This window comes from Oryx dammah, unplaced genomic scaffold (assembly GCF_014754425.2).
Source record: "Oryx dammah isolate SB20612 unplaced genomic scaffold, SCBI_Odam_1.1 HiC_scaffold_11050, whole genome shotgun sequence".
Lineage (NCBI taxonomy): Eukaryota > Metazoa > Chordata > Mammalia > Artiodactyla > Bovidae > Oryx > Oryx dammah.
In genome coordinates, this window is record NW_024080444.1 from 9,931,811 (window position 1) to 9,959,808 (window position 27,998).

Genomic DNA, 27,998 nt, shown 5'->3' on the forward strand with positions numbered 1-27,998 from the left:
CTTTAATATTACAAATAGTGGACAGGTAAAATGTTCATATTCCTTTAGAATGAACATTTTACCTGTCCACTATTTGTAATATTAATTATTTGAGAATAACTTCAAAAGCCCAGATCGTTGTAGTTAGTTTTGCTGAGCCTTCTGTGGCTGCTATCTAAGGCATTAGCAAGTGAGCCAGGTAGGCCATCATCGACATGTAGACTGAGCGACTGAACTGGACTGGAAATGTTCATGTTGCATACCTGGCATACTTCAAAAGAACCAAAACTGTTTTATAATAAAAAGGAAATAATTATTCATATGTGGAATCTTTTTAAAAAAATAATTCAAATGAACTTATTTACAAAATAGAAACTGATTCACAGACTTAGAGAACAAACTTATGGTTACTGGGGGGGAAGGCAGGGGAGGAGGAATTCACTGGGAGTTTGGGATTGACATGTACACACTGCTATATTTAAAATAAAATGCCTTTCCATGAAAAAAAGAAAATAGAGATAAAAAAGAAATTTATGAAAACATTTTTAAAAACCAATAAACCTAAAACAACAATAACAACAATGTGGACTTTTCCAAGACTTCCTCACAAGCATAAAAATAAAGCAGTCAAACTTTAATTGTACAAAAATTTTCAAAACCAAAATTTTCATTCTGGTCAAGTTTCAAGAATGACTGATAGAAAAAATTGCTTATGCATTAAAGATTCAGATGTTAGGAAATAAACCCAACAATGACAGCTTTCTCTGCTATATACAGTAAGCCGCACTACAATCTTTTCATTTGAAGGCAAGATTAGTTTGCAGTTCTACAGACAGTGAATTCCTGTCTGGAGCTGTCTTCTTTAGAAGCTGTCAGTGTTAAAATGCTGTTTCTGGTTAACAAAACCCATGTGCCCACATCACTGTGAGTTAGATTTCTGAGACACCTGCCACTAGTGGAGTTTATTTAGATGATAGATTTACGTGTCTCCATGCACCTCTTGGAGGCTTTTAGATGTCTCTGGCATACCAACTGTTTGTCAAAGCTTTCCAAAACGTCTGACACCAGGAAAGAGTGAACTGGAGGTTGACGGGCCCTGCAAGGCTAATGACAGTGTGCGAGGATATTTTTAAACTTAATTTAAGAATACTTCCCCTGTTCCCTTGCAACCTATTTCTCTCAAGAACTTAAATAACCCAGACATTACTTTATACCACTGCACACATCTGAAGTTCTCTGAAATGGAGAATAAAACAAAACAAAAATCAGATAATATACCTGAACTGGGAAGATGGTTTTAATGGAAAACCTTGGAAACAATTAACTTCTGCACAAAAGTGTTTGTTTTCAGCCTTTCAGATGATCAGAAAGCTACCTGACACCACGGTGAATATAACTCAGTAGGAAAGAACATGGGAATTGGGTCTGGAGGCCAGGGTAGCACGGCTCTTCCACTATTAACTGGTGGCTCAGTGGTGAAGAATCTGCCTGCCAATGAGGAGACACGGGTTTGATCCCTGGGTTGGGAAGGTCCCCTGGAGAAGGAAATGGCAACCCACTCCAGTATTCTTGCCTGGAAAACCCCACAGACAAAGGAGCCTGGTGGGCTGCAGTCCATGCAGTCACAAAGAGTCGGATACGACTTAACAACTAAAACAATAACCACCTTAAACCTCTGATTTCTCATCTATTAAATAAAACTTGACATCATCACTTCATGAGTTAACTATGGAAATGAATTCTGTGCCAGCCACTGTGCAAAGGTATTATAACAAATATCTCATTTAACCCTCAATCAGGTAATGATTATGATGAAGCAGCAGAAACTAAAATTGACACCTTTACGAGAGTGATTCTGGGAGTGACATTTCAGCCATGGAAATAGCTATCTGAGATCAGTACTTTCTGAATCGAGGGAGACTTACGCGAAAAGCCTTCAGAGGGGAAGGCACGGACACTTTCTGTTGCCTGAGATATGGGTCATCCTGGACTCCAGCTCTCACTTCCCCAAACATACTTCTTGCTACATCGCCCACATTCTTTCATTTCCTCTCCTCTAGTTTTCTTTGCCACACTTCTCCTCACCCTGTGGTAATGATAAATCCACGGTAATGATAAATACCATGGATTTATCATTAATCAATCCAGTAACATTTAAAATATGGTTTTATACTTAGAATATGGCAACCCACTCCAGTATTGCTTAGAAAATTTCTTGCACAGAGGATATGTAATAAAAGTCACCCTTTAATGTGTACATTTCCACAAATTTCAACAAAAGAACACAGTCATGCAACTTCTGCCACAATCAAGACATACAACAGTTCCACAAACACAAACCATTTCCTTGTGCCCTCTGCAGTCAACCTCTCCACCAGGCACTGTCACTGCCACTAATCTGGTTTCTACCCTCAAAGGTTTATTTTCCACCAGAGTGCAGTATAATTGGAGTTATATATTATGGAGCCCTTTGAGCCAGGCTTCTTTCACCTGCATAATGCATTCAAAAGTCACCCAAGTTGATTGATGCTACTGAGAAGTATCACACTGTATGGATGTACCATGGTTTGATAATTCAACCACCAGCTGAAAAGCACTGAGTTGTTTCCAGATTTTTGATGATTATGAAAAAGCCACTATAACTATTACTTACAGGTTTTTGTGTGAATGTAAATTTTCACTCCTGAGATGAATTCCTAGCAGCGTGGCCTTGCTGGATGGTATGGTAAATTGTATGTTTCATTTAACAAGAAATAACAAGATTGTGTCCCAACATGGTTCTACCAGTTTGCATTGCCACCAGCAATGGAGGAGGGTTCTAGTTGCTATACATTAGCACTGGTATTGTTTTATTGATTTTAACTACTCCACAGATACGTAGTGGCATCACATTGTGGTTTTATTTGCTTTGCCTAATGGATAATGTCATTAAGCATTTTGTCCTCTGGTGAAGAGTAAGACCAAATCTTTGCCTAATTTTTGTTTCACATCTTTTTAAAAATTTATTTTTTAACTGAAGGATAACTGCTTTACAGAATTTTGTTGGTTTCTGCCAAACATCAACATGAATCAGCCATAGGTATACATACATTCCCTTCTTGAACCTCCCTCCCATAAATTTTTACACAATCTTAATAGAGTTGTTTTATGTCAAGGGTCAAGAGCTCTTTATACTTTCTCATATGTTATAAACCACAATGCACTGCTATTATTTTTGTTTTACCTCCCTTTTAACCACTTCTGCAGAGCTACACTTCCTTCTAATAAGATGACAGCTATAAATGTGATAAAGTTACACAGAACTTGCTTGCTAAGGCGCTTTGGTCATGTCCAACTCTGTGCAACCCCATGGACAGCTGCCCACCAGGCTCCTCTGTTCATGGGATTCTCTAGGCAAGAACATTGGAGTGGGTTGCCATTTCCTTCTCCAACATAGAACTAAGTGCATATATTATACCAATGTCAATTTCTCATTTTGATATTGTTTTACACTTATATATCATGCAACTGATAAGGGAAGCTGGATGAAGGACACACAAGAATCTCTATATTATCTTTACAACTTACAGTGAATCTGTAATTATTTAAAATTAAAGAAGTTTATTTTTAATTAAATATTTATGAACTTCACTGACAATCACCTGTGTTATTTTATGTATGATAAAATGTTCCAAGTGATAAAACTTAAAAATAAACAATATCATTTATCAATTTACTGAGTACATATACATTATTATTTTATTCTTATTTCACTGTTACTATAATGGTATTACTAAGGTAATATACTCATAATAACAACAGTAAGGAGGAGTATTTATTGAGCACTTACTATGGCCAGGCACTGGGCAAAGTACGCTAGATGCCTTATCTTGATACTCACAACAATGAAAGAAAGTGCTATTTACTGTGATTCCAATTTTACAAGCTGTTACTGAAGATGAGAAGAGTGAGAAGAAAGCTTCAGACAGAAACTAGGGGAACATAAACATTCAAGAAATGGACAGAGGAAGAGGAACCTGCAAAGAAACCTGAGACCTAAAGGCCAAAGAGAGAGAAGGAAAACCAAGGACAGCTGTCATGGAATCAAGGACAGGCTTCCAAGGAGGATGACATGATCTCAAGTAACTGGTACGTGGCAGAGCTGAGACAGGAACCCGTGCTGTCGGGCCCAATATTCATATGCTTTATTATCGCATTCAGATGCTTTTACACTTGCAGCAAATGGCACAACTGAGGACCACTCAGGACTACCTTTAGGCAGTTGAGGTGGTTAAGTTCTACTAAAAACAAAAATCTTAAAAATGCAGCCTGGAAAGTTTCTGAGTAAATGACAGGTGCCAAGAGTGTGAAGCATCATGAATGCTGGTAGGTTCATAAGAACCAGAGGAAAGAAAGGAAAAACGTGACTACCCTTAAGAGAGGGTTGATATTTTTATAAAATAGATTTATGTTCCATACGTATATATTATGCTACTGAAACACTCTCAAGTATAACACAGTAAGGTGAAGTACCATGTCCTTCTAAGCTGTTTCCTCCACAGAAAAGAGTCAGGAATCATTACTGCCTTAAGTTAAATGTGATTATTGCTGTGGAATGGTACAAAGCTAGAGATGATTTCATTTTGTATTTTATACACTTCAGTTAAAATTTTTTTTTGATAACAGACATTGCTTTTATAACGAAAATAACCTTATAGAATGTATATATTAAAATTCTAAGATTAAATCAACAAGTCAAAGTTCAGTAGTACAGTTTAGCCTTATCTGTTGTGGAGATGCCCTGTGCTTCACATGTCTCAGGCTGATAACCTGAACTCTGAGCTTGGCCTGTCATTTTCTTGGAACGGCTCTGAGAGAAATGGAATGTGATTACGATGAGCGCATCACACGTGCTTGTTTGCTTTCCCTGGTGCAGGTGGGCTATCGCCCTCTGCATGCACAGCAAGCTTAGGTTAAAAGGCTGTCATGTCTTATCTATGCAGAATGTACACCGTGGTAGTGTTAGGTGCCACAGCTACGGGGCAGGGCTCCCCAAATCAGTGTGTGGCAAAGAACACGGAGACAGTAATACTGTCACAGACGGGAAAGGGAGACTCGATGGTTCTAGGGCTATCACTGAGATAAATGGAATTCTGAAATTAAATGGTGATTGCCCCTGTCAAAATGAGAAGCCTAAAAATGCACATATGTTAGCTTCTGGGTCTGCAGGGAAAAGGACTGATTTTTGTGTCACCGGCTTCTTCATTTTCTAATTATAAAAAGGGATCCTTAGAGAAATGGTACCTGAGAATTAGAAGTATTTAAATTTGATTGTTGTTTCTAAAAACATTTGGGCCACTGATCTCCCCACCCCCTCAGTTCTAAGCTGACCTGCCAACTAAAATGCTCTGTAATGTGACATTATTATTTGAAAAATACTTATGAACTGCTTTAATAGACAAAAGAAAATAGCAAAGGATAATTTTCTCTGGATGGCCTCTTCCTAGAGAAATTTTAAAACAAATTTCTGCAGCAATAGTGTTTACGCCTTTTACTATGTACTATAAACAAAGTAACAACAACAACTTAACACTTCAATTCTCCTTTTAAAAAGTAAAAGACATTGTGGTCTTTTGAACAATACATATTGTTAAGAATGTTTCACTACTATGACTGTTTCATAATTCATAAGGTATTTCATTTTGTTGTAAGCTATGAATAATTTGAAGCTTTATGTTAACAATATACCACGATTTTAAATTTTTTGTTTAAGATACTTATTGTTTCTAAAATGATCTCAAACTAATATCGTAATATCTAAAAAAAAATCTCTTTTGATATTTTTACCTATTTGTTAGAAATTATCTACACTAGATAAGTATCCTGACGTATGAGACAGGAATACTTACTACACCTCTCGGTAAAGAAATACCTTAGAAGAATGTGTTAACCTAGCCCTTTCCATCTGCCTTCTGAAACTACCAAAAAAAAAAATGACATCCTCGGAAGATCTATCAATATATCTAAATCCTTCCAGAATGCAAACCTCACGAGACAGATGACCCTGTCCATCTCATGCCACCTGTCACCAAGCACTAGACACTATGATCACCTCAATAAGTGTTTTTTATCAAAAGATTGAAAAATGAAAGAAATGCTCATTATTCCACAATTTTCCTCAAAACCTTTAAAATGACAGTAGGGTGGAATCCCCAGATTAACTAATGAAAGATGATTTTATTACACTTCAAGTATATGTTTCTGGTACAAATTTTCTAAGTAGATTCCCACAACTGTAAAGAAAGCTGTTAAGTATTCAGTGCCCCCAATCAACAGCTGTCAAATATAAAGCCGTGACATCACTGAAGCTGGAGAAAGGCAACTGAATAGATCTGTGGATAGTGATTTTTTTCTTTTAACTACAGTGGCTGACTTATTACATTTCTCACCACTTAAGAGTTTTTAGAATTAAATATGGGTCAACAATCATTAAACACATCAACAAGTGACACTCATTGAAATAAATCATACCAAACGGCCAGCATATTATAAGCTACTGTGACACTACCACTGCTTTCATAAATAAAAAATGAGAATTAAACTTTCATAGTAAAATATTTCACCAGACTAGATTGCGAATTTTGACACAGTCAATTTATCATTGTAAAAATCAGACGAGGCTCAGTCGGCTCTGGTCAGAAAGCTCATTAGTCTACTAAAATTATACCTTTGCCAGGATGTCATGATTCTTTTACTGAGAAATATCTGCCATTTAGTGAAAAGATTTCACAATATTTTTTTGCTTTGTTCAAAGAACTAAGTGTTTAAAACTGATGAATTTAAAAAAACCAATTATGAACAGATGGCTGTAAGAAAAAAAATCTTGCAAGTTTTAATTAAACTTAGGCATGATTCCTATAATTAAGCTGTTTTTTCCATTTATTTAAAGTAAAATATTTTGCTCCTAAAGAAAGGTGGAATGTATTTTATACTGTGAACAGAAAAAAACAAACTATGATTTAAAATTTGATCCTAAAACACTATTAATGAAAACATGCTTTTAAACTAAAATTAAACTGAAATTAAACTCAAAGCCATTCTAAAATGAATACCTTCTCGTGAGCCTGTGCAAACCCTTGCAATTCTTACCGCAAATCCCCTTTCACATGTAGGCACTCATCCTGGCAATCACCATACACACTATGTCTTTACTGACTGCGGACACATTTATCTTTCATGAAAACATTTATCTTTCATGAGAATACTCATTTTTTTGCAAAGCAAACTTTTTCATTTCTATAGGTTTGTCTTCCATTTTCAATGTTCTTCATTTCTTTCACTGTGAGAAGACATAAATGAAACTTGCAAGGCTGACCCTGTCTTACCTGATTATTATACTTCAGAAAGAGCACAGTAAGTCCTCTACCTATGAGCCATCAAGTTCCAGACTTTCAAAGATGTGAACATGCATGCTGTAAGCCAGCTGCTGTACTGTACTAGTGTACTTTTCAAGGTACTGTAAGATTAAAAACCTTTCCATTTTTTGTTTTTCTATGTACATATTATTTGTGTGAAAAGTATTATAAACCTATTAAAGTACTAGCCAGCAGATTGTGTTAGTTGGGTACCTAGGGTAACTTTGTTAGACTTACAAACATACTGAATTTACAAATGTGTGCTCAGAACAGAACTTGTTTGTATGTAGGGGACTTAGTGTATAGAGAGGCACATACAATATTATCATGAATTGAATTCACATCCACACAAAGCACAGCTGCTCAGCCAGTTCAGTTCAGTTGCTCAGTCGTGTTCGACTCTGTGACTCGATGGACTGCAGCATGCCAGGCTTCCCTGTCCATTACCACTCCCAGAGTCTACTCAAACTCACACCCACTGAGTCGGTGACGCCATCCACCCATCTCATCCTCTGTCGTCCCCTTCTCCTCCCACCTTCAATCTTCCCCAGCATCAGGGTCTTTTCCAATGAGTCAGTTCTTCGCATCAGGTGGCCAAAGTATTAGAGCTTCAGCTTCAACATCAGTCCTTCCAATGAATATTCAGGACTCATTTCCTTTAGGATAGACTGGCTTGATCTCCTTGCAGTCCAAGGGACTCCTAAGAGTCTTCTCCAACATCACAGCTCAAAAACATCAATTCTTCGGTGCTCAGCTTTCTTTGTGGTCCAACTCTCACATCCATACATGACTACTGGGAAAACCAAAGCTTTGACTAGATGGACCTTTATTGGCAAAGTAATGTCTCTGCTTTTTAATATGCTGTCTAGGTTTGTCATACCTTTTCTTCCAAGGAGTAAGTGTCTTTTAATTTCATGGCTGCAGTCATCATCTGTAGTGATTTTGGAGCCCAAGAAAATAAAGTCTGTCCCTTTTTCCATTGTTTTCCCATCTATTTGCCATGAAGTGATCACACTGGATGCCATGATCTTAGTTTTTTGAATGTTGAGTTTTAAGCTTCCTTTTTCACTCTCCTCTTTCACTTTTATCAAAAGGCTCTTTAGTTCCTCTTCACTTTCTGCCATAAGGGTGGTGTCATCTGCATATCTTGGGTTATTGACACTGTTTCTGTATTACTAACGAGTAACAGGAAAAGGAGTATGTCAAGGCTGCATATTGTCACCCTGCTTATTTAACTTATATGCACAGTACATCATGAGAAATGCTGCGCTGGAAGAAGCACAAGCTGGAATCAAGATAGCCAGGAGAAATATCAATAACCTCAGATACGCAGATGACACCACCCTTATGGCAGAAAGTAAAGAGGAACTAAAAAGCCTCTTGATGAAAGTGAAAGAGGAGACTGAAAAAGTTGGCTTAAAGCTCAACATTCAGAAAACTAAGATCATGGCATCTGGTCCCATCACTTCATGGGAAATAGATGGGGAAACAGTGGAAACAGTGTCAGACTTTATTTTGGGGGGCTCCAAAATCACTGCAGATGGTGACGGCAGCCATGAAATTAAAAGACGCTTACTCCTTGGAAGAAAAGTTATGACCAACCTAGACAGCATATTAAAAAGCAGAGACATTACTTTGCCAACAAAGGTCTGTCTAGTCAAGGCTATGGTTTTTCCAGTGGTCACGTATGGATGCGAGAGTTGGACTGTGAAGAAGGCTGAGCACCGAAGAATTGATGCTTTTGAACTGTGGTGTTGGAGAAGACTCTTGAGAGTCCCTTGGACTGCAAGGAGATCCAACCAGTCCATTCTAGAGGAGATCAGTCCTGGGTGTTCTTTGGAAGGAATGATGCTGAAGCTGAAACTCCAGTACTTTGGCCACCTCATGTGAAGAGCTGACTCATTGGTAAAGACCCTGATGCCGGGAGGGATTAGGGGCAGGAGGAGAAGGGGACAACAGAGGATGAGATGGCTGGATGGCATCACCGACTCGATGGACGTGAGTCTGAGTGAACTCTGGAAGATAGTGATGGACAGGGAGGCCTGGCGTGCTGCGATTCATGGGGTCGCAAAGAGTTGGACACGACTGAGCAACTAAACTGAACTGACTGAACTGAATAGTTATTGAACTTCATGTGACAACCTAGGAGCAGCTGGTAAATATTTACATACCCATGAGAAGGAGAATTCTAGCATATGTTTCTCCTGTGTTGAACCTAGTTGGAATACACGGACCTCAAATCAAATATGCCCAAACATACTTCCTCCTCAACCCCATGCCCTTCTGGTAAGAACAAGCCCTTCGCACAGCATGACCAGTCTCCCAGCTGATTATCCAGAAACCTAGCCTCCTCCACACCTAGTCCAAGCCAACTCCACCTACAATCAATTCATTCATCTCCATCTCAGCTTTACACTTAAATCATCTTTCACATGATCACTGAAACTGGCCTCTCTGGCCCCAGGCCTGTTCTCTTGAACATATTCTCCCCACCAGAAGCAGAATACCCATCTGAAACACAAACATGGTCTATTATTTCACTTCTTAATCAGCATCAAATGTTCTTCAATGTGTTCAGGAAAATGTACAAAATCCAGTAGGAATAAAATGTGAGCCAGATATACAATATTTAATGTTTTATGAGCCACATCAAAAATACAGGTGAGACTCTGCTTCTATCACATGGCTTATTTCTGTGTGTAATTTCCCTTCACCTCTCCTTAAAGGACAGGTGTGATGGCATTTTGGAGCCACCGAGATAATCCCAAAATAACTTCATCTCAAAATCCTTAAATCACATTTGTAAAAGTCCCTTTTCCAAATAAGGTGTGACATTTCATATGTTCCAGGGATTAAGACCTAATATCTTTGGGTGAATATTATTCAGCTTACTACAGTAGGTGATAAATAATACATGCTAAATAAATGAACAATTTATTTAAAAAAACAGGTGAGGAAGAAGAGAATGAGGGGTTATTGTTCAATGAGTACAGAGCTTCTGCTTAGGAAGACAAAAATGTTCCGGAGATAGCAGGGCATGGTGGTTGTACAACAATGTGCATATACTTAATGCCATGTATACCACAGAGCTATACACCTAGAAATAGTTAAAATGATATGTGTTATGTTGAAAAAAGTGAAAGTATTAGTCACTCAGTTGTGTCCAACTCTTTGCAACCCCATGGACTGTAGCCTGCCAGGCTTTCTGTCCATGGAATTCTCCAGGCAAGAATACTTGAGTGGGTTGCCATTCCCTTCTCCAGGGGATCTTCCTGACCCAGGGATCAAACTAGGGTTTCTGGCATGGCAGGCAGATTCTTTACCATCTGAGCCAACAGGGAAGCTCTACATGTTATGTTGAAAAGTGAAAGTGAAGTTGCTCAGTTGTGTCCGACTCTTTGAGATCCCATGGTACATAGCCTGTCAGGCTCCTACACCCATGGGATTTTCTAGGCAAGAATACTGGAGTGGGTTGCTATTTCCTTCTTCAGGGTATCTTTCTGACCCAGGGATCAAACCCGGGTCTCCCGCATTACAGGTAAACTCTTTATTGTCTGAGCTACCAGGGGACACATGTTAAGTATATGTGACTTCAGTAAAAAGGCCGATGAAATTAATTTTACTAATACAAACTAACAAATGGATCTTAACAAATCCAAACTATTATCATTTTAACATATAACCAATATGAAAATAATTATTAATGAGATATTTCACGTTTTTTTTTCATACTAAGTCTTTGAAGTCAGCTGTGTATTTACACACATCTCAATTTGGACACTAAATTTTCAAGGGTGTTTGAAATGTAAAATGTGGACCTACCAAAATTACAGTTGTATTTCATGTGCTTATGCTGCTTTCATTTAACTTTTAAATTAAATACAATCTAAAGTTCAGTTCTGTAACACTCACCATGTTCTAAGTGTCCAGTAGCTGCCAGTGTCCAGAGGCTACTAAACTGGAGAGCACAGTGCTACATCATCTGAGGCTTCCCTTTCTCAAGACTCATCTTTCCCTCCTCATACCTCATGCTCTGGCTCTGCTGAAATGTCATTTCCTAGACCTTACACAGTTCCCGCCCACTTCCAGGGTACCAAATATCCTGTTCCTTCTCCTGACCTTTTCTTCAGTGCACCTCTTCTCATCCTTTAGGGCTCAAACGAGGCATTATGAGGCACTGCTTCTTCCAGCAAGTTTCTCCACACCTCCTGACTGCCAACCCTTGGGCCCCAAATTCAGTAAGGTCCTTCACTGCATTCTGGACTTTTACTACAAAAGAACTTTTCATGCTGCTCTGTAATCACTTGTTGAATTTTCAGTAACTTCCCATTATCCTGTAATATCTATAAAAGCAGAAATGATGTACATTTATCACCTAACCCCACAGCAAGTCCTAAAGAGATATTTACTGGACAGATGAATAAACAAATGAGAGTGTACCAGGAACCTACTTTCTCCTTATAAATATTTATCTGCTCTGATTCTGATTGGCTAAAAGGCAGTTCACAGAAATTTAGACAGCAAGGGGTTGCATCAGCTACCATAAGCAGTGACTAACTTTTGAGTGTAGCAACATGCCAGGTCCTTCACTACCTCATGTCATTCTCACAACCACCCCGGTTTACAGACAAGATTCTGAGAGGTTACACTGTATGGCCAAGGTTGCTTAGGTGGTGGGCGTGGAACTCAAAACAACCTCAGCCCAGAGCCTACACACTCAATCTCAATGTAACAGAGGCTGAGAATTGCATGATCCAAATGGCAATACAGATAAATGCACAGAACCACTGATATTTAAATCAACAAATGCAAACTGGGCTGGTACCTGTATTTATGAGCTCGTCTTAGAAAATGACATTCCTAAATAATGGGAAAATGCCTAAAATAGACCACACTGACTTACATTAAATTAATGACAAGCGTGAAAAGATTGTCACTTTACATAAGAAGAATTTTATAATTTTTCATTGATTTTTAAGAGCCCCTTCCGAAGGAATAATTTATACTAAAACAGTAGAAAAATAAATAATAATGGATCCATTGTTTTACAATAATGACTGTACCTTTCAAAATCTATAACCTTTCTTCTGTTAATCACTGTTGACCAAGCAAAACCCTATGGATTGTTTAAAGCCATCCAGCGGCTACCTCAGTTTGGCAAGTATTTGTAGGTATTGAATCAGTTGATGTTGGAGTGAAAGGGGTGACTCCATCTCTGGAACCCTGACCCCAACTCACTCACTCAATTAAAAGATCCATCAGTAATCACTACTCACACAGACAAGATCAGGGGAAAAAATGAAACATTCAGCAACGTAAGTCAAAGGATAAGATGACTCTCTCACAATACTCTTTAATCATGAATTATCTGAAGTTCTACCCATCTGTTTAATAATGTTTTTAAAATTAGTCCTCAGGAAAAAAATGAGTTCAAAACTGAAAAATTTAAAGGCTCCAATCAATTTCCTTTTGCCTCACAGTTGTCTTTTAACAGATCAAGAAAAATCCATAGTAACAAGATAACATTTCATGCATTTACACATTTTCTCCTATAGACATCTAAAGCCTTCAGAAAGTATATTATTTGTAGTCATGCCCATCTGACATTTTCCATTTTACTCAAAAGATTTTATGGTTTGGTATTACAGCAATATACAAATTTGACAGCTTGCAATAGGATCTAGTCCCTGTAGCAAATCATTCTGACAGTTAAGTACTATACAGCTACTAATGTACTTTTTTTTTACACTACACTTATTTAAAAATCTTGCAAAGTTGGAGACATGCATATGTTGAAATCCTGAAGAATGTTCTTAATGAGGTAATAAATTTTATACTTAGCATATTAAATAACAGGACCCTACACACGACACCACAATTTTGCCATTTGTAGTATCACTTATTCCTCTTTCAGTAATTCCCTATTACAACCAAATTTTTCCTCAACCGCATTTTAAACAATAAACTTGCTCATCATTGTCAATGTTTATTATCTTCTTAGAATTTCTCTTCATCTTTAAAAATAACAGAAGATGTGAATAAATCAGTACATGAGTTTATGTGAAACATAATGACTTTTACTGATTGCCTTTACAACACATTTTTTTCTTTTAAAGCGATGAAAGATAATCAATATGTCTTTGCATTCTCTGAACTGCACTAATAGAGGCTCTGTTGAATACAACTATGATTTCCTCTAGAAAGAAAGTGAAGCTGCTTTCTCACACTTCTGTAACATTCACTAAATAGGACTCAGAGTGATCTTACAGCACGAGAGGCAGACCCCATCAGTAATTCTATTTTTAGTATTCAACGCATCTGATAATATAAGCCAGTTAGCAAGAGAATAAGTGTCTTCCTTTAGGAAATAAGAAAGCTGAATTTTTTTTTTTTTTTACATCCTTGATTCAACTCTTCAGATGGAATACCACAGTGAAACTACTCTATTTTCAGAATTGATGTACTTTTCAAAACTATAATCTTTGGCTTTCAAGTTCACTATTATTTGCCTTCAGGTACAAATTTTAAAACGTATAGAGGCTTCTAAGCAGAATAGCTGGCTTCAGCCCGATACTGAAAGGTTTGGAGCTCCTTCATCACTGCAGTATAAATTCCTTTTCAAAATAATGTTCTTCACTCGGAGAACACTTGTGCCTGTGCTTGGTTCACTTGTCAAATACAAGTCGGAGGTCACTGAACGCCTGGGGGCAACTTCAGCTATTTCAAAAATCATTTCTCCCTCTATTTGGCTGCAGAAATAAAGTTTCAAAACTCATAGGAATGTCTGCAGATATAGAAACCAGAGGTAGTCACTATGCCGCTGTGAGGAAGGTGCATGGTTCACAAATACCACCAAGTTCTCTATGCAATGACAGCACATGAGATTTTCTTTTATACATGCAACTGAATATTTCAATAATGTCATAAGACTTCTATTCAAGAACTTTCTCTCCAAAAGGGAAAACCATTTTAAAACTAATTGTTACATCTGGGGTCTGCTGCAATTTTCCAAGATTTCTTATAATCCACAAACTTGCCTTGTTGTTTTATTTATATAAATTCATTGAATATTTAATTAATTCGATCTTCAAGAAGTGATTGATGTATGTAATAGACATTTACAGTTAAATATGTAACAAATACCATAATTTTGTGCTGATTTACTTCTTTTTTTTATTAAATGTTCTTCCCTTAAATTTTATAATCAGATTTAAGATTGGTGATCTGTTTCCTCACCATGCTGCTGTCTTCTGTGTGATCATCCTATAAAAGCACTGCCCTCTCTAATTTCCTGTTCTTAATTGTTCCTGATAATTTTTACCCTATATTTTCTATTATGAAAATTTTTCTTAAAAAAGACATTCTAACTTCACTTGTGTTTTATATCTCTCTACTTCCTTTTTTGTTGTCATCTTCTTTGCACAATTTTACAAAGATTTAATTATGACCAGAAATTCAATTATGACTGTGGCCAACCAATCATATTAGTAGAGAAAACAAGACAGAAGGAAATAAGAAAAGGAAATGACTGAGTAAATTCTAGAATCTATACCATGTGGGAGCAATTTTTTCTTCTTGTCCTCAGGCATACCAATCCCAAGAGTGCCTACCCTGAGCACACATTCAAGTGGGGAGTAGGAGACGTTCCTGGCATCCGCTCCATTCTTTTCCCTGCCAGGTACCAATGCTCTGACATCCTCTGGATAAGCAGAGAAGGTACTGGAGGACATGGGCAAGGGGGGTGGGAATGATAGGACTCATCACAAGGATAATTTTCCCCAAACTGAAAGTCATTCCGAACCAAAGGAATCCGTTCTAAATGAGTAGATAAGAAAATGCTCAGTAATCTAGAACCTGTGTTAATAATGAGAAGGTGGCTCACAGAGAAAATGGTTCTCCCTTTAGAACATGGCTTGGACAGACTATTCAGGTAACATTCAGCCACTTCTTTCTTGTTAAACGGGTGATTCTGCCTAATAACCTGGTATTTCCAGAAAGCCATCGGTAGCGTTTTTAAGATGGTGCAGCCATTACTTTATTAGCCCCTGAGATAATTATTCTACACAGAAGTTAAATATTGTTCAAGAAAGAAAAGGGGGGGTGTGTGGTAAACTAATTAGATAAATACCACTGTAGCCAAATATATTTTTGTGGTATTTTGTTTAAAACTAATAATGAATTTTATTAAAGCATTTAAATTAACAGCCACATAAATAAAATACAATGTCTTGAAAATAACTCCAGTGCCATCCATTTAATTATGGGACTTGAATGAGGCCACACCTGTGATATTAGCAAACAAGGTGGCTGGATGAGATAAAGGTTCTTCACAAAACACACACCCCTGAAGAGCACTGAAAGAGTTGTGTTCCATTTGTTGTCTCCCTTTTTTAATGGTCATTATAAGAGGAAAAATCTGCTATAGCAAACAAATCCTTTCTTACATCCTCTACAAGAATCTTCCTACACAAATAATTGTGCAGAGGAGTATTTCAAAAACCACAAAGTTGAATCTATGAATAAATAAAAAGCTAACAACAGTATTACCAAAATATTCAAATAGCTCTGCATAAACTCCAATATTCTGTATTCTAAAAAGACTACTACTAACAATAAGCATTTTTTATATACAGCTTTCATACTTCAGAAGATGTTTTAAACTCGTTTGCCATAAACTGTTATTTAAGCCTCTTACAGTTACTAGCCCTTACTAGTGTTGCTTATTACTGATACAGAAAAACACTAACTTGCCCCAAGGGAAGAGCAGCTCTTTTTATATGGCTAAATGAAAAGCTGAAAACTAAAACCACGCTCTGGAATTCAGCACTTGGAATGCACAGCAGGCAGCACTTTTTCTGCCCTGCTGTCAGTGAGAGCCCTCCTTGGGGGACAGCACCCCAGCATGCATCACATCTCTGTCTGTCTGTCTATCTGTCTCTGCCCCCCCACACACAAAAACACATACACAGACACACCTACACACCCCCCTCTAAAACTGGGCCAGGCTCAGATTAGGCACTTTCTCAATGAGGTGATTTAATGGCAACTGGATACGAAATTGGAACAGCAGCACCACCTAGTGGGCACTGGAGAGAGGCTCAGAGTTCCCTTGCCTCTGCTTCACTCAGGTCACTACTCTAGGTTTCTCCAGAGAGGTTCCAAGATGAGAACTCTGAGACAACAGGGAAAGTGCTCCATGCGTATTCAGAGACTCTCCAAATTACTGCTAGGCTCCGTGGCCTAATCATATGTACCCATTGATGCAGATAAGGTAACCAGTGCCTTGTTTTAAAACTGCTTGTGGAAGAGATGTGCATGAATTTAGCACCATGACTTTTAAAGGATTTTTCCTTTTTTAAAAAAACATAAAGGACAAGTCATTTCATATTGTCTAATCAAATCCTTCAGCCACAGTAATTTTATGTCAGAAGCATAAAGAGTAAGTAAAATGTTGCTGCCTTTTTATTCATTTCATGAATATTTATTAACTATCATATGTATGCACATACACACACACACACCACAAAATTTCAATCTATGATACTTGATTAGTAACCAAGGTTGTTCTCACTGTCACATTTAAAATGGATGACCAACAAGGACTTAATCCATAGCACATGGGATTCTGCTCAATGTTATGTGCTAGCCTGGATGGAAGGGAGATTTGGGGGAGAATGGATACATGTATGTTTATGGCTGAGTCCCTTCACTGTTTGCCTGAAATGACCCAGATAACCCCAATGGTATGGTCGCTCACCGAGAGCCAGACATCCTGAAGTGTGAAGTCAAGTGGGCCTTAGGAAACATTACTACAAACAAAGCTAGTGGAGGTGATGGAATTCCAGCTGAGCTATTTCAAAGTGTAAAAGATGATGCTGTTAAAATTCTGCACTCAATATGCCAGCAAATTTAGAAAATTCAGCAGTGGCCACAGGACTGGAAAAGGTCAGTTTTCATTCCAATCCCAAAGAAAGGCAATGGCAAAGAGTGTTCAAACTACTGTACAATTGCTCTCATTTCACATGCTAGCAAGGCAATGCTCAACCTCCTTCAAGCTAGGCTTCAACAGTATATGAATTAAGAAACACCAGATGTACAAGCTAAATTTAGAAAAGGCAGAAGATCCAGAGATTAAATTACCAACATTCGTTGGATCGTAGAAAAAGCAAGGGGATTCCAGAAAAACATCTATTTCTGTTTCATTGACTATACTGAAGCCTTTGACTGTGTAGATCACAGAAAACTGTGGAAAATTCTTAAAGAAATGGGAATACCACACCACCTTACCGGTCTCCTGAGAAACCTGTATTAAGCAGCAACAGTTAGAACCAAACATGGAATAACAAACTTGTTCAAAATTGGGAAAGGGGTACATCAAGGCTGTATACTGTTACTCTGCTTATTTAACTTCTATGCAGAGTATATCATGTGAACTGCTGGGCTGGATGACTCATTTCCAAAGAGCCAACTCACTGGAAAAGACCTTGATTCCAGGAAAGATTGCAAGTAGGAGAAGAGGAGGGTGACAAGAAGGTAAAGGGTGACAGAGGATAAGACTCAACGAACATGAGTTTGAGCAAACTCCGGGAGATAGTGAAGGACAGGAAAGCCAGGCATGCTGCAGAACATGGGAGTCACAAAGAGTTGGACATGACTTGGAGACTGAACAGCAATAACAATCACAACATTGTTAATTGGCTATAACCCAATTCAAAATAAAAAGTTTAAAGTTTGTGGGAGAAAAAGCAATCAAGGTTGCTCAATTTCTATAAGAACTGCTGCTGCTGCTAAGTCACTTCACTCATGTCCAACTCTGTGTAACCCCACAGACAGCAGCCCACCAGGCTCCCCTGCCCCTGGGATTCTCCAGGCAAGAATACTGGAGTGGGTTGCCATTTCCTTCTCCAGTGCATGCACGCATGCTAAGTTGCTTCAGTCGTGTCCAACTCTGGGCGACCCTATAGACAGTAGCCCACCAGGCTCCTCTGTCCACGGGATTCCCTAGGCAAGAATACTGGAGTGGGTTGCCATTTCCTTCTTCGTCTATAAGAACAGGTAATGTTAAAATACTAAACTGGATCATAAAATTAATAATTGTACAGTAGCAAATTACATATATGTTGCCAAATGTTATTGCATTATTCACAAATAAGAAATTTAAACAATCAGCCAAAAAGAATAAAAAACCTCTAGGGATGCTTTTTAAAAGCAATTAAGAATTTCTATTTTGCCAGACTGCCACTTACTTCTTTTAACAAAGATATTATCTTCCTGAAAATGACAGAAATTTTCTCATGATGTGTATGTCTTCTCTGTGGACCAGGGGGTTCTCATATGGGGGTGATTTTACCTCCCAGGATATAGCTGGCATTGCGTACTTTCTTTCCAGTTTTGTTGAGAAGTAACTGACGTACGTCACTGTATAAGTTTAAGGCATACTGCATGATGGTTTGATTTACATATATTGTGAATGAATACCACAGTATGTCTAGCTAACATTCTCATATAGATACAACAAAAAGAAATTTAAGAAGGGAAAAAAATTGTTCTTGTGATGAGAACTCATAGGATTTACTCTCTTAGGAACTTTCCTACACAATACACAGCAGTCTCAGCTATAGTCATGATGTACATCCACAGTGCTTACTTACGTTATAACTAGAAGTTTATACCTTTTGGCTTCACCTGTTTGGTCAGGGATGCTGCGATCTATGACACACATAACAGCCATCTACAACAATTAACTTACCTAAAAGATCAACAGAGCCAAAGCCAAAAAAAGCCCAGTCTAGACTACGAGATGCTAGACGACAGGAACAAAGTCTTACTCAAAAATGCGCCCCAACTATTTGGTAAGGTAAGGTAATAACTGTTTGGTGAAATACACTGACACAAACATCTAATTCCTATCCCCACCCCCTCATCTGTGTGAATAAGAAAGCAGATGAACAATCTAGCATCCAGAAAAGGACTACTGACACGAGCAGACACATACACATTCACTAAACAGACACGGTAAAATACTCCATCTAGACTTAGGCCGGCTGAGATGAAATACTACATGAAACTACTGCTCTTACTTCTGGCTGGATGTACACTTATTTGATTAATTAAACTTCAAAAGAATATGCAACAGACACAGTCAAGGTGGCAACCTTTACCATTTTTGGAGGCCATCATCAGATTTCAGATTTCTAGATACAGTTTCTTGGCTGGCACTGAAATGATCCATGCTGGCCCTCCCTGTTGTTCCATTAAAACCCCTCTGAGACTGGTATTGGTGAAAACAGATCACTAAGGACAATCTGTAGACAAGAGTAGCCGGTACACAGGTCCTTAAAGGGAAGCATCAAGAGCAGTGACCACTTATTCCAGGGGGCCTTAATGTGATAACAGAAACCATCTTTTAGGAAAGATACCCAAAGGTGGGTGTTAAATGCAGTGTTGGAATTTCTACAAATACGTATTACTTGCAAATCAGAAAAAAAATTAAAATGTAAGACATTTGTTAGTATTTGTCACACTAAGCATTACGTTTTGTAGGATGTAATGAACTTAACATTTTTCTTTATAACCTGCCTTACAATCCTAATTCTGGCAATTTTTTTCTTTCTTTCTTATTGGTAGGTTGTTTTTCCTCCAATGAAAGATATTTTTTATAATTTTTAATGGACAAAACTAATGCATTCTGTCCTAATCATAAAGACCCAAACAGTATCCACAGATAGAATATGTATCAATTGAATAATAAAAACAAGTTTATATAAGTAAAAAGCAATAGATGAAAAGCAGTTTGCGTATAAAATGTAATGTGATGTAGGATTTATTGTATTTTTTCTTTTTTCTGTACCAATTTTCAAGCTTTGGGGTGTTAAAATTTTTGCACTCAAACTGCACTTATAAACAAAGTATCAGCACAGTAAGACAAAAGAGAGGACAAAATTAAGGCTACATATGAGATTTCTTGAAATCAAGCAGAAACACAGCAGTTGGCACAGTCACAGAAGACACTACTTCTGCCTCTCTCTCATGTCAAGGTTAGTTTTTCTTTTTAAACTGGTGATCAAGATATAAGGTTGTAAACATTTTCCTTTAGACATTCATGAGCTGAACAACCTTCTTCTGATAGTCACCGTCAACTTTGAAGGGCCATTTAAATGCCCCAGTTATTTCCATCTCATTCTCAAAACTTCCATTACCACACTCTGATCATGCTGGCAGATGATCTCATATCTGCCGACAGCAATCATCAGGCGTAGAAAGGGCCACATATTTTCTAGCTATGTGAAATTCTTAATGGAGCTATAGTGGAAAATAACAGCGTTTGCTGAAAGACAGTAGAAGAGAGTCTAAGTTCCTGAGACAGAAGTCCAGAGACAAAACACGCTGCTACGCAGTGGTGGAGAGACTACTGATGACAAAGAAAGAAACGCTCAGGTGGAGAGGCACAGCTCAGCGTCGGAGACAGTGGGAAGACCCCAACCAGAAGTAACAAGGACTAAAGAAATTACAGGGTATTAAGTCCACTTGTAAGACATGCTTCAACATCTGAAAGTCATGCAATTTACCTGTAGGAAAAATTCTCATTGAATATGAAACATTAAGAGCCTGAACTAGTAATCTGTTGGCTCACAATTTAACAGAACTCCAAGATAACTTTAGTGTGGAGGACACTAAAGGCCTACCTTTTCATGAAAAAAGAGAAAAACAAAACAAAAACCATCTAACAAAGAGAAACAATGAGAAGATAACCAGCCAGAGAGTTGGGCAATTTAGATGAACTTTATCTGTTGGTGAGAAAATCCCTTGGGAATAATCAAAGTTTCTCTGCAAGTCTCTTCTTGGTGAAGAGATGATGAAATCAAGTTAGACTCATTTTTCTAAGTCAAGGCCAACCAAAGACAGGGAAGAGACAGAAAGACTAAGCAATTCAAACAGAGATATTTGGATAATTTGGGTTCAGTTACTAACAAACTTCACCAAAAGCCTTGAGATTGAAAAGTCACATTAATTCATGAAATGCAGTATTCCTCTGCCTCACTGAAGACATAATTCGTAGAAAGCTATATGCATACTTACAATACAACAGAAAAAGAATACGTACAGCTAAGTAATTTAGGCTAAAAGAATAACAAATGCAGAATAACTCAATGAAGCTAAGAAAAAAGTATGTGCATGAATAGACATATTCAGAACTTGAAATTAACACTAATTTATGAGGAAAAAAAAAGTATTGGCACTCACCAATTTTAACCTCTGTAAAGGTATTCTGCCTACATCTATCTGTGTCCTTTCTGGGACATTAGTAAACCGGACTTCTGGGACTGCAACGGCGCACATGACGTGGGCCCACCTACAGGAAACGAGACAGAAATGTAAACAAATATTCCCTAAACTTAACACGGCCTGTACTTCACCAGGAGGTGACAATTCACATGCATGGGAAACACACAGATGAAAAAGCAAGCCCAGAGCACCTATGTCCATCACAAACAGACTCTCTGAATTTTAAAGCTATTGGATGATACCTGGATAGATTCAATGCCACTCTTGCCCACCATGGTGACAGGAAGAACTAGGTGAAGACCAAAGAATTACTATCATTTTATTTATACATTTCTACATGTGACCTGAAAAATACTGAGATGTATGTCTGCTATTTCACTTGACATGAATTATAGAGGTGTTTAATATACTTAAGATAATTAATATGTGGCAAAAGATTAGTTCAATTAATACAAGGTATGAAAATGAAATGAGTATACCATATAATCTTTTTACATAATTCTGATGTCATGAAGCAAACCAGAACAAATAGCAAAAATTCTCTAGAAGAATTAATACAGATTAAGTCTTTCATTAAACTGTTTCTTATTGCAATCCTACTATAATCAGAGGAACCAAGAGATAAGGGGAAATGAAATTTAACTTGTTCCCTTGTTTCCTACTAAAACCCTTGTGCTCAGTTCAGTTCAGTTCAGTTGCTCAGTCATGTCAGACTCTTTGCAACCCCATGGACTAGCATACCAGGCTTCCCTGTCCATCACCAACTCCCGGAGGTTACTCAAAACCTTCTGTATCTCCTTTCAAATTCTGAATCACTCCAGAAAAATGACAACGTCCTCATTAACACTATTAAGTTTCTCATAAATCTTACGCCTCAAACAAACATAAAGACTCGAGGTTTAAAGAGATTTTGAAAGAATTATCAAATTTGTCAACTTATTTTTAAGTCAAAGCATGTTATTTCACTCAGATAACATAAGACTCCATCCTGCTTTTAAGACCACCAGGAGACAGAGTAAGTATCAATCCCAACAGGGCACTCTTTCATATCTAAATAAACGCTATAATTTATAGCAAACATTACTTCTTTTTGTCCTAGTCCAAGGGAAGGAAGAGAAGTCCTTATTGCCTCCATCTTTGCAGGAACTGCCTAAATCATCTGGCAGTCTGCACCACTCATGGAACAGTCCCAGAACCAGTCAATAGTTTTTAGCATAGTGTCAATCACATTAACTAAGACTAAGAGATGCACATCCAAAATTGAGCAAACACAGTCTCTTAGACTAAACTTTACCAACACAGAAACGATGAATGCTTTTATTCTCCCTTATAATCAGTCAGAAACATGTCTGCATGCACATGATTACATGACATTACATTACTCCAGGAGTCTCAACTCCAGTGTCCATGGGGCCAGGCAGAATGAAACCAAATAAACATATACTGGTAAAGCATGGTGACCTAGAGAAGGTCTATTCTCTTTAGGCCAGGTTCTCATCCTAACTGGTTACTGTCATATAAAGATGCACAATCATTTATCCAGTAAAGATGAAAATCTGGATTTTCATATAACTCTCAACTTTTAAAATCTGAATTAAATTCATAAAATGGTGTCAGTCAAATAAAACATATCTTGGGGCTGGATGTGGCTCCCAAGTGCCATAATACAACCTATACCTAAATCATTTCTATAAGTTCCTAATTTATAGGAACCTATAATTTGCTTTGGCCCCATCTTAAATGATTAAATTGGGTCATAAAGATAAAATTCATGCAAAAATACATTTCAGCTGCTGCCATAGAAAAACATTACCCATCTTTTTTGTTCACTTATGAGTCTCTTCATATTTTCCAACTGTCCCCTTTAAACTGTAAAATCGATCTTTTCTCCCTGTGTTTCTATTTTAGAATATACACTTTCTTGTTAATTTACTGGTATTAAAAGTAAATGGTTTTGTTCTAATACTATGATTATAATTGATTTTACTTATCTGAAGATAACAGATTTCATTGTTTTCAGGCATATTCTGCTTTTATTACAACAACAGCATTCATCAAATTAAAAACAAGAATTCCAATGGCACAAGAATACGGGCTATCTTCAAGCTCTGTTAGTGAAAGAGGGGTTACTCCTTATGATGTCAAACACAGAACAGACGCAGACTGAGAACACCTTTCCCCAGCAGAGGTGAATGTGCTGTCAGTAATGGTTTCTGGAAACATGTACAAAATCTCTACCTTGCACCTGAACAGCAAGAGCTGTGGAAGAGGGTGGGAGGCATGTTCAAGGAGAAGGGGATATATGTATACTTACGGTTGACTCATGCTGTTTTATGGCAGAAACCAACACAACATTGTAAAGCAATTATTCTCCAATTAAAAATTATTTAAAAAAGATCAAACATTTTAACTTATTAATAAAAACAAAGCTGTGGAACAAATGTGTACAACAATGAGAAGCAAAGCACGCTATAAACCCAGAAGTTCAACACTCAACCGAGGAGAAGGAACTGATGACATTCCACACAATTAACGCACTACTTACTTATTGTTCTTCGTTTCCTTAAGAGCACCCCCTCTCAAATTGCAAAGACAGCACTCCTAGGGCAGAAACAAATGTCACACAATTATTCCAGTCATGTAATAAAAGTCAGCACTATTTATCTAAATATCCCCATACAGTCTATTTTTTTATTTTAAATTAAAACTATCAGGAACTTCCTGAAGGACTCTCTCTTAACAGTTCAAGAGAGATGGGAAGGTGAGAGACACCCAAAAGTGTTCTGGGTGTGTGCATCTCCTGGAGGGAACTGTCATTATCCTTGCATCAAGAACGCCACTGCTGGGGGAACCTGTGACGCAGAAACTGGTGTGTGGAGAGGTAGGGACTAGAATTCCACAACAGAGGCACACACATACAACTCGGTTCCCTTTAGTTCTAGGAGTCCATTTCTGTATACAGGATGGCTGGAAACAGAGTATGGCAGGCTTTGTTCTAATACAGGGATAAGCAGGAAGCTCTTTATAAGAACACTCTTCACAAAAGTATCACTTGGGTCTTTCTATGGGCAAATAGTGTTGGAAAATTATTACGATAACTGCTGGCTTTCCAGAAAAACAGAAAACAGTGCTGTAAAATGTATTCCTTTATCTTCCCCACATTGACTTTATATTTTTGGCACTTTTAAAAAAGTAACTGCATTTATGTATTTATTTTTGGCTGCACTGGGTCTTTACTGTGGCGAGCTAGGGCTACTCTCTAGTGGTGCAGGGGCTTCTCACTGCTGTGGCTTCTCTCGTTGCGGAACACGGGTCTAGGCCATGCTGGCCTCAGTGGTTACTGCACATGGGCTCAGTAGTCACAGCTACGGGGCTCTAGCACACAGGCCCAACAGTCGCGGCACATGCGCTTAATCGCTCTGTGTCATGTGGGATCTTCCTGGACCAGCTATCGAACCCGAGTCATCTGAATTGGGAGGTGGATTCTTTACCACTGAGCCACCAGGGAAAGCCCTCTATTTTTGGCATTTTTATGTGTCTTAGATTGGCATATACTTTTCACTCCAAGATGACTCCCTTTACATAATAAAGATATACTTATCACTACTCATTACAATTTTATGAAAAACTCCATAAGAAAACATGGCCAAAGAGTAATGCAATGACTTCTGTTGGCCTAGAATTTTTAACTAAATATCTAAACAACTTTTTTATTTTCAACCTCAAGCTTGTACTCCCAGTTTACTGCACTAATATCTTTTTTTCAATAGTTACAGGTTATTTGGTGGTTTTTTTTTTTTCCTTCAAGCTGTCTATATAAAATTTCTTTATCTATTCTCCCAGGTGATCGCCTTTAAATGATTTTGACAGCTTTGCCCAAGCCTGTGAAGATTAGATCCCTCCAACTTATCTAATAATAATGGGGTGTCAAACTCTGCAGAATTTATTTTTCTGAGAATAACACCAAAACTACTGAGGAGGATCAACATATCTATAGAACTCTTAATAGGGAGCAAAAAAAAAAAGAAAGAAAATACCAGACATGTTCAATGGTTTTATTTGTCTGGGAAGTCTCTACACATTGATTTGAAATTTCCCCAGTGATTATTAAAGGTTCACAGTAGCAAAAGGTCCACAGTAGCTGCCCTGTGGACATCCATTTGAATCCATCACAAACCCAGCTCAAGAACTTAATGGAGAACATTCTTTAGTGCAAAGCCATATTCCAGGGGCCTTTCAAAGAACTGGTTTTGATGAAACACACAATGAAAGGAAAATTTCACACTCAAAATATTGAAAATGAAAAATAGAACAATTTGAATTATTCAATAACATCCAACTTATTCAGGAACTATTTCATAAAATGTTTTTGACTTTCAGTATTTTTCCAGTAATTTAATACACTTTCTACAGAGACAGAATGAAAATAAAACAAAACACAAGGTCAGATACTTTCATTCAATATAAAAAGATATGAGTATGAAGTAGGAATGTGGGAAGGGAGAATTGTAGACTGTGAGTAGTACAGACACTGAGAGAATTAGTTGTATGATTAATGAAATTAGTAGTGAGAAGAAGCCTTAAGGCAAGAGTTGGCAGAGGTAAAAACAGCAAAGCAGCATGGAGACTGCTCCATACACCTGATTAGGATCACGAACAGGTCCATGTGCTGCAGAGCACTACTACAACAGGAAGAACATCCTGTAAAGTGGAACCTGCAGACGCAAGACGTTAAGTGGAGTTGAGAAGACTCTCACCTGCCACAACATAAAGCTTGTTGCTTTGATACCTCCCTCTCACAAAATCTAATGGACAATTCAAAGTCCTTGGTTCGCCTAACTTCTTGGATGCATTCAACATAATTGATTGTGCCTAAAACAGCTTCTTCTGTGGTTTCTATAACCAGACAGTCTCCTCATTGCCCTCCATCTCAACCTGATCCTTAGCTTTCTTTTACAGGCATCTTTTTCACACTCCTTAAACACTGTAATTTCTGTAGTAGGGCCTATTCACTCCTCTCTCCATACCTGTTTGCTGGGCATCTGATGCACTACCTTGATTCTTAGAAGATCATTGACTCAAACATTTAACTTCTGTCATGTCTGACAGTCCACAGGAATCTCAAACATATGTACAAGACTGAACTCATGTCTTCTTCCCAAACCTGTACTCCTTCAGCTTCTAGCTCAGGTTAGAAGGTATACTCTTCCTCTCATCTGAGATTGAATCAATTGAATTCTGTAAATCCCACCTTCCATGAGTTTCCCTCTAAAAGGAACACATCCTTGATATTTCAGCGTAAATGCTGATTCCACAAGGAGGGATCTCCTAATCCCCTGCTCAGTTACTTCCGTCTTGTTACTCTTGTTAACTATTTGTTGAATTCCTTCTGCTGTCTTCACTAAACTGTTAGCTCAGTGAGTGCTGGCAGAAATTTGTTAGGTGACTCTTTATAATGACACCCAATAGAGAGAGCACCCTCCATAAGAATTTGTTAAATAAACGAGAAAATACGCCAAAATAGGCAGAGTGAAAATCCTGAAAATCATCAAAGCATCACAAAACTGCAAAGACTGTGTTCACATACTTGTGGGAGTACTAAGGAAAGAAAACTTCAAGCTCCAGTGACTTAACATGGAGCTAAGAAACAGTGATTCGACAGAGTTATTTTTGCCATGATTTGCTTGAGTAGAAATCATATTTCTTAGTAAAGAACAACAAAAAAAAAATCTGTGGCCAAGTAAAGCTATTTTGATCTACATGATAACATGGTTTCTGTTTAATTCACTTGATTTTAAAAAAATGAGTAGGAAAGAATAAAATCATGTCCAGTTACACCATTTTTCTTTTTTTGACTCACTATACCTAACATAAGTCAAACAAGCTGGTCTGGTAGAAACACAAAGATGTCAAACTGTCAAGTCATTCATTTGTAAATTAATTTGAACTAATGTTTCCCTGATACCTCAGTTGGTAAACAATCCACTTGCAAAGCAGGAAACCCAGGTTCAATTCCTGGGTCTGCAAGATCCACTGCATAAGGGATAGGCTACCAACTTCAGTATTCTTTGGCTTCCCTTGTTGCTCAGCTGGGAAAGAATACGCATGCAATGCAGGAGACCTGGGTTTGATCCCTGGGTTGCGAAGATCCCCTGCAGAGGGGAAAGGCTACTCACTCCAGTATTCTGGCCTAGAGAATTCTATGGACTATACTCCATGGGGTTGCAAAGAGTTGGACAGGACTGAGTGACTTTCACTTTGACTTTGTTTACTACTATTTATTCAAGAAGTGGAGGTGATGGAATTCCAGTTGAGCTATTTCAAATTCTGGAAGATGAT

At 37.9% G+C, this 27,998-nt stretch overlaps 1 protein-coding gene across 1 annotated transcript in view; it reads right to left on the minus strand.

Annotated features, from left to right (window-relative positions):
• LOC120860208 (lysine-specific demethylase 4C) overlaps positions 1-27,998 on the minus strand; it is a 404,469-nt gene that overhangs the window by 101,957 nt on the left and 274,514 nt on the right. The window contains exons 16-17 of the mRNA XM_040235989.1: positions 24,205-24,260; positions 21,618-21,726 (exon numbers count right to left, since the gene is read on the minus strand). Of these exons, the coding sequence (XP_040091923.1) occupies positions 21,618-21,726; positions 24,205-24,260 (165 nt within the window). The remainder of the gene's footprint in view (positions 1-21,617; positions 21,727-24,204; positions 24,261-27,998) is intronic.